The sequence below is a fragment of the Onychostoma macrolepis genome, chromosome 19 (genome assembly GCF_012432095.1).
Source record: "Onychostoma macrolepis isolate SWU-2019 chromosome 19, ASM1243209v1, whole genome shotgun sequence".
Classification (NCBI taxonomy): domain Eukaryota; kingdom Metazoa; phylum Chordata; class Actinopteri; order Cypriniformes; family Cyprinidae; genus Onychostoma; species Onychostoma macrolepis.
In genome coordinates this window covers 18,644,267-18,652,524 of record NC_081173.1, presented here as the reverse complement: position 1 = coordinate 18,652,524, position 8,258 = coordinate 18,644,267, and the positions used below count along the sequence as shown (strand labels likewise).

At 35.7% G+C, this 8,258-nt stretch overlaps 1 protein-coding gene across 3 annotated transcripts; it reads left to right on the top strand.

Annotated features, from left to right (window-relative positions):
• The first annotated feature begins 148 nt into the window (after positions 1-148).
• krit1 (KRIT1 ankyrin repeat containing) lies at positions 149-7,751 on the top strand. 3 transcript variants are annotated; one of them, XM_058753675.1, is made up of 18 exons: positions 269-286; positions 1,026-1,068; positions 1,657-1,806; positions 1,888-2,044; positions 2,157-2,249; positions 2,869-2,998; positions 3,369-3,612; positions 4,256-4,371; positions 4,517-4,660; positions 4,831-4,987; positions 5,695-5,802; positions 5,900-6,056; positions 6,160-6,311; positions 6,437-6,603; positions 6,697-6,784; positions 6,900-7,106; positions 7,203-7,319; positions 7,396-7,751. In XM_058753675.1, exons 3-18 carry the CDS (start codon positions 1,708-1,710, stop codon positions 7,483-7,485), a joined length of 2,226 nt encoding a protein of 741 aa, XP_058609658.1. In that variant the 5' UTR covers positions 269-286; positions 1,026-1,068; positions 1,657-1,707; the 3' UTR covers positions 7,486-7,751. The 3 variants fall into 3 exon arrangements, with proteins under 3 accessions (XP_058609659.1, XP_058609658.1, XP_058609660.1); XM_058753676.1 differs by lacking the exon at positions 1,026-1,068 and having other exon boundaries at positions 149-286; XM_058753677.1 differs by lacking the exons at positions 269-286; positions 1,026-1,068 and adding an exon at positions 1,098-1,225.
• Positions 7,752-8,258: the final 507 nt, after the last annotated feature.

Sequence of the window (8,258 nt, the reverse complement as noted above, 5' to 3'; positions counted from 1 at the left end):
TTAAAATTACATCCGAAATGTATTTTAGATTACCGACGTGATTACTTTGAATTTTAATGTAATTTCTTTATTTAAAAATGTATGTAAACAGTTTGGGGATTTTAACCAATAAGGCAACTGATTCTCGGTTGAAAAAAAACTGCTTGCAGCAGCCTGTTCATTTAGCGACTCGTAGTGAGCTGCATACGCTCATCACGACACATAAATGGACGACACAACAGAAAGCCATTCGCGTAATGCATTTCTCTCGTGGAAATACAAAGACTGTTATATAAATCTGAAAAAGGTAACTTAACATCTCAGTGCAGTGCAATTCCTACCTGCAACAAAACTTCTATCAGCATCGGAGGATACAACGTCTCTAATCTGAAAAAGTATCTTGAGAGAAGTTGTTCTTGATCTTTGAAAAATTTTATCCAGTAACTCGTTTTTCTATTTTCTCATATTTTGAGTGGTGAATCATTACGTTTAATATTTCTAAGAATTTAATTGAAAAATGACAACGAATTCTCCTAGATTTCACACTTTGCATTCAGTTAACAGCTTCATACGAATCATGAATGAAATAAAAGTTTATAAAGTCAAACGATAGCTTTGTGTGTCGAAATGTTCAAGAATAGATCATCTTTGGCGCGGTAATGCGAGTTCATGATTCGATTCGTGCATAGATGATTCTTTTGAGTCAATCTTTTAAATGAATCACTTCTTTTGTTTAACGAAACCAGTGCGAGTGGTTCACGTTAAACTGATATAGATCTGGGGTATGTTTCCCAAAAGCATCGTTTAAAATAATAATCTTTTCTCATGCTCAAGAACAAAGCCAGCTTTTGGCAAAACTGACATAGTATCCAGGTGGAGGATGTTAATAGAGGCGTGTCATGGGATTTAATGGCGTTTAACAAGCTAACGTTAAGTTGTTTGTGTGTTGTTTTTGCAAAGGCTGTCTACACCAATTACATTACTTTTTTAATGGTTTCGTTTGTTGGAGACCTTTATTTTGAAGGTTTCCTCTTTTCCCTTTGCAGCCGGAAGAGCGCCTTTGTTGTTAGAAATGTCAGAAAAAAATAGGTATGTTTTACATTGTGTCTGTGTGCTGCTATTGTGTTATTACAGTATATTTTATCAGCTGTATCAGACGTTATGTATTGTAAACAAGCTATTACGAACCTAAAGTACTAAAGTGTTATCTCCAGTATCATGTCAGCGAGGTGGAGTCCGATATAATGTAACTTCCTAATAACTTTAATAGAGACAAGTTAATAGCATTAAACTTTTCTATAAATTTTCGGTCTTAACAATATTAACTATTCTCTGTTGTTATGTCTTCAAAACGGATGAAGACGGTTATATATATATGCGCATGTGTATATGTGTTTGTACGTGGTTAATATTTAAAAAGTATGTTATTGTAATAACTTAGTTTTCTGAATTAACTGATATAGAAATAGTTTACTTAAAAAAAAAAAAAATCCGCTATTTACCCTATTTATATGTTTTTCCGAACTTCAATGACTTAATTTCTTACTGTGATAATGTTGTTGTTTTTTACGTTAACTATTCTCTTTGAGCATTACAAAGTGCCCCACGTGTAGCAATAAAGAACAGAATAACTTGTCATTTTTTTGATCCTCATACATGTTTTTTATATAATTGCAGGCATGGTGTTTAGAGAATTAATGACAGCTGGAACTAAAGAGGAGCTACGTGATGGGAAATCAAGAGATAGAGGAAGTGTTTGTAGCTGTTATACGACCAAAGAACACAGCCAGCCTCAACTCCAAAGAGTACCGAGCTAAATCTTATGAGGTGAGTGAGGTATAGGTGAAGCATTAGTCTTCAAGTTCATCTTTAAGACATCTCCATGTTTAAATCTGCATTTCCATGCAGATTTTACTTATTGAAGTTCCCCTGGAGGGAAAAGAGAAAAAACGGAAAAAAATACTGCTTGGGACCAAAATTCAGGCCAACAGTGACCGGACAAAGTCAATTCTGGAGTATGTAGATGAAACCACGAAGCCCATATCCAATAACCAGGGCATAATAGGTTAGTAGTCGTTGCAAGAGGTGTTTGGTTTCAGAACCTCATCATTCAGCTCTACGGCACAATAATCAGCTCTTAATTAGTTCCACTAAAGCATACGTGATCTCTGCTGCAGGGAAACGTGTTGTGCACATGAGGAAGTTTCAGTTAGATGGTGACAGCGAAGGGAAGGAAGCGTCCTTATTTATTGTGCCAATCAATGTCAAAGGTAAGACTGCAAGCACTCTCACTGCTCAAAAGTTCATATGCAAATTAAAGTGAGTTGTGTATATATACACTGTGTATGTATATACACTGTAAAAAGTGATAAGTTGACTTAACTTAAAAAAAATTGAGGAAACCCGTTGCCTTAAAATTTTTAAGTAAATGATCATTAAAAAAATAAGTTAAGTGAATTGTCAAGTTCACTTAACTTTTTTTTTTTTTAATTATTATTATTTACTTAATAATTTTAAGGCAACGGGTTTCCTAAATTTTTTTAAGTTAAGTCAACTTATCACTTTTTCACAGTGTATAAATATATAGTCAGGGGTCTGTAAGAAAGAAAAAAAAAAAGTTAGTCTCTTATGCTCACCAAAGCTGCATTAATTCTAAAATACTGTAAATTATTTATTAATTATTAAAATTTTAAATATCTGTGTTGTATTTAAATATATTTCAAAATGTAATTTATTCTGGTGATGGGAAAGCTGAATTTCTTATAAAAACATCTTGCTGCCCTCAAACTATATATATATATATATATATATACACTCATACATACAGTGTACTAATAATGTTACAAAGCAGTGAACATTGAACGTAATATGGTTTGTATTCCAATGTAGAAAACAACAAGTCTGTTTATCACCCTGGGAGCCCCAGTTTCTATTGCCTTCAGGACATTATGCGTGTGTGTAGTGAAACCAGTGCCCATTTTTCCTCCACCACCTCAAAGATGCTACTCGCTCTGGACAAGTAAGTTTGAACATCGTCCTTGACCACTGGAAATCATGCTAATAGACAGTTTTCATTTCTCTGGCCTGTTTGCTATTTAAACAGGAAGGTGGGCAGTATGTATTGTCGTAACTATTGTAATTATTTTAATATAACCAGTAGCCTTTTGGTTATTATTAGGTAGAGGTGACATTCTCATTGTAGGACTGGACAAAAATCTGTAGAGAAATACTTCTGTAAATGTTATGTTTTTATTTCCTAAAAGTTCATTTTAGTCCTTTTTTAGAAATACACTCGCATTCAGATGCTCTCAAAGCTATAAGACAAATGTTTATTGAATTGTTTTTTGCTACATTACATGTTAATAAAGTAATGTCTCTGTTTGTGTCAGGTGGTTAGCAGAGCAGCACACTGTGCCTCACGCCATTCCTGCTCTTTTCCGGCCTGCTCCGGTAGACCGTGTGAAAACTAATGTGAGTAACCCGGCCTATTCAGTGGAAAGCAAGCAAACTGACGGCCTGCTCCACATGGGCTATACGGCTCTGGAGATCAAGAGCAAGATGATGTCCCTGGAGAAAGCCGACTTGTGCATTGAGAACCCGCTCTATGGGTCAGATCTGCAGTACACTAACAGAGTGAGACACTTTTTCATGATTATGGCCAGAAAACAGTAGGTTGTGTTTTGAATCGGATTCATAGACCATGCCTATAATTGAACAGACACAAGTATACTGTTCAAAAGTTTGGGGTCAATAAGAAAGAAATTTGTACTTTTTATTGAGCAAGGCTGCATTCATTTGATCAAAAATGACCGTACAGGTTTTTCTAATGTTACAAAAGATTTCTATTTAAAATAAATACTGTTCTTTTATATTCAGAATAAAAGTATCCTTATTTCACAAAAATATTAATGTTTTTTCAACATTTGAAAGTTATAATTTGCATCAAATCAGTATATTAGAATGATTACTGAAGGATAATGTGACACTGAAGACTGGAGTAACGAATGCAGAAAGTTCAACTTTACAATTACAGGAATAAAATACATTTTTAAATGTATTAAAATAACTATTTTGTATTTGAAATGTTAAAAGTGTTTCACATTGTTACTATTTTTATTTTATTTTTAATCAAATAAATGCAGCCTCGGTGAGACATGTTTTGGCACCAAACTCAATTGTCATTTGTCTTATGTAATTCTTTTCTAATTGATCACTTGAATGCATAGTAATATTTATAACAATAATTAAGATTTAACTATTAAACTCTTGCATAAAGGTGGACAAAGTCATCATCAACCCTTACTTTGGCTTGGGAGCACCAGATTATTCCAAAATCCAGATTCCAAAGAGAGACAAATGGCAGCACAGTATGACCAGCGTCACAGAAGACAAGTCAGTATATGCACTTAAAATGCCATTGTTCTGTGTGTTATATTATTAAGCTATTAATAATCAGAGATCATTCAATACTAAAACAATCCAAATATACATCTGTTGGGGGTTTATCATGTTTTTGTCACCACTCTGTGTCCTGTAGAGAGCGCCAGTGGGTGGATGATTTCCCTCTGCACCGCAGTGCCTGTGAAGGAGACACTGAGCTTCTGTCCAAACTGCTGGACAGTGGTTTATCGGTTAAACAGCTGGACAGCGACCACTGGGCACCCATTCATTATGCATGCTGGTATATATCAGCTTCCTATTTCTTTCAATAAGTAACTACATATGATGTGTTTGTTTATGTCTCTTTTCTCTTTCGGAAACATAAGATCACTTGGATCCATTTTCCTCCTCTTCTGCCCATCATCTCTCCAGTTTAGAATGTAAATTGATATGTTTTTCCTCTGACTTCAGGCATGGAAAGGTGGAGGCCACCAAGCTTCTGTTGGAGAAAGGGAACTGTAACCCCAATCTGCTAAACGGCCAACTGAGCTCTCCTTTACACTTTGCAGCCATTGGTGGTCATGCAGAAATCGTACAGCTCCTTCTGCAGCACCCAGCGATAGACAGAGTGAGAAATACCATATTTTTATATATTTAATCGTCTATGCTAATTACCGTTTTTCACCAGTTTTTAGTGTTTTATTTCATTATTATTTTTTATTTTAACTTGTTTAGACTAAATGTGACCCTGAACCACAAAACCAGTCATAAGGGTCAATTTTTCGAAATTGAGATTTATACATCGTCTGAAAGCTGAATAAATAAGCTTTCCATCGATGTAATTTGGCCAAGATACAACTATTTGAAAATCTGGAATCTGAGGGTGAATGAAAATCAAAATATTGAGAAAATCGCCTTTATAGTTGTCCAAATGAAGTCCTTAGCAATGCATATTACTAATCAAAAATGAAGTTTTGATATATTTATGGTATGAAAATTTACAAAATATCTTAATGGAACATTTAAGTTCTTTACTTAATATCCTAATGATTTTTGGCATAAAAGAAAAATCGATAATTGTGACCCATACAATGTATTTTTGTCTATTGCTACAAATATACCTGTGCTACTTGAGACTGGTTTTGTGGTCCAGGGTCATGAATAGTATAGTATTTTAAGTATATATTAATTAATATAATTAATTAATTATAATTGTTTATTTATTTTTTATATTTTTGTTTTTCACTATGAATATAGCAGTTGCAGCTGGCATGACGCTAAATTCTAAACAGACAAATTAATTTGATTATTTTTTGGATTTCTTTTCATTTTAAGCACATTGAGGACCAACAGAAACGATCCCCTCTTCAAGTATGTGAAGAGAGCAAACAGAACAACTGGGAGGAGACGGTGAAACTCCTTCAGCAAGCCAACAATAAACCAGTGAGTGTGAAACCACTACGTTCTACAACTCAGTGCTTTTTCTCCACAGAGCTGCAGATCCTGGAGATGCTTAATAGCGTGTTTTGGTGTGTTTCAGTATGAGAAGGTGAGAATTTATCGCATGGATGGATCGTATAGGACCGTGGAACTAAAACATGGGAACAACACAACAGTGCAGCAGATCATGGAGGGCATGAGACTGTCGCAGGAGACACAACAGTACTTCACCATCTGGATCTGCTCAGAGAACCTCAGTGAGACACCACACCTGATAAAACACATCACCTTCACATTTTTCTTCATGCTTTTCTTATTTGATTTGGATTGAGACAAATCTGACCCTGTGGTGTTTTTCAGCTCTACAGCTGAAGCCATACCATAAGCCCTTGCAGCATTTAGGGATCTGGAGCGAGATAGTGACTGATCTCACCGCTCTGGATCCCCAAAGGGAAACTCCACAGCTCTTCCTGCGCAGAGATGTCCGGCTACCCTTAGAAATAGAAAAAAAGGTTTCTGCCACATTATCTTTTGTCTATCTGTTTTTAGTCCACCTGATGCACATGGTGTTTTTAAAGCAATGGTTAGAGTCTCCTCCTACATCCTGCTGTGAAACTCATGTGAGTTTTCCTCCTAGGTTGAAGATCCAAAGTCCATTCTCATGCTGTTTGATGAAGCTCGTCACTGCCTCCTCAAAGGCTTCCTATCAACGTCAGACAGCAAGCTAATTACTCTCGCCAGCCTCCTCCTGCAGATCATTTACGGAAACTACGACAGCAAGAAGCACAAACAGGGCTTTTTGAAGTATGTAGCTCATTCCTCATCAATTTCCCCATATCGACAATGACTGTTTCCATGTTAGTGATAAAAGACATGAATATTTCTTGTTTAATGCAGTGAGGAAAACCTCAAATCAGTAGTTCCAATCTCAAAGGTTAAGAGCAAGGCACATCACTGGACTAACAGGATACTTCACGAGTACAAGGTGTGTCAATTCAGATCATTTTCAAAATGTTGGTGTTGGTAAGATTTTTAATGTTATTGCACTCTTATGCTCACCAAGACTGTTCTGATTTTCTCAATTCTTTGTGTGTCTGTAGAGTTTGAGCACCAGTGAGGGTGTGAGTAAAGAGATGCACCACCTCCAGAGACTCTTTCTGCAGAATTGCTGGGATATCCCCACCTATGGGGCGGCTTTCTTCACAGGACAGGTGTTCACCAAGGCCAGCTCCAGTACCCACAAGGTCATTCGAGTGTATGTGGGGGTGAACACCAAAGGCCTGCATCTAATGAACATGGAGACAAAAGTGAGATTCCGGTCACTTTATATCAAACGGACAGATGCTTCTGCATGTAAATTTTCCCTCAAATCTTCTGTGACATTGTGGTGTTTTATTCATCAGGTGCTTCATCTCAGTTTGGAGTATGGGACATTTATGTGGCAGCTAGGTCAGGCTGACCAGTACGTCCAAATACACAGTTTAGAGAACAAGAAGAACTTCATTGTGCACACCAAACAGGTATGTGTCTTTGCATCTTGACATTCATTGTGAAAATGTCTAACCCATGTTGATCATCTTAGTGTTTTCTCTCCAGGCCGGCCTTATTGTCAAGCTGCTGATGAAGTTAAGTGGACAGATCACACCAAACGACAGAGCTGCATCAGATAAATATGCTTATGGTTAACCCGATCACAGAGAAGCACCGTGTTTTTGCCTTTTGCCTTTTTTTTGCAGTTGTTTTGATTTTTAAGCTATTATAAAACTACATGACTAAGAGTTGTTCATACCAAAATGTGAGCTGATACATATCATCATAAATGTTAACCTGATTTACCATGTAATATTTTCTTACTGTATATGATATTATATGCCTTTTATAATGTAATGATCAGTTTTTGCTTTTAACAGTTTTTTGTAAATATGAATGACCATTTTAATAAAAAAAAATGACACAAAGAGCCCTCATGAATTCTTTATACAAGAATGGATTTTTGTAAAATTTCTCATCATTAGTGATCAGTTTTGATGAATATTAAGTAAAATCCTTTATCATTTATATTATGATTCACTAGGAAATCAATCAAAATAGCTATCTATCCACATGTAAATCAGTAATAAGGTTTACTAATATATATATATATAGAGCATTTGATACACAGCCGCGGGAACATATTTTATCTGGGGGCGGGGCTTGATGTGGCAGGGCGGGGCCACGGTTTTTATTTTTTATTTATTTTTTTTTGACAAAACAGCCCAAACTCTTATAGATTAACATACAAATGAAGGCGAACCAATATATATTTGTGCTTTTGTGATTTTAGTTCAAGAATTTTTTCTTTAATATTTCTATTATTTAAGGGGATTTTATTAAATATGAACATCGCTGATAGCAAAAGTTTTGGTCAATGCACTTTATCGAATTCTCTCATCAGAAACAACAAAGTGCAGATGTAGCCT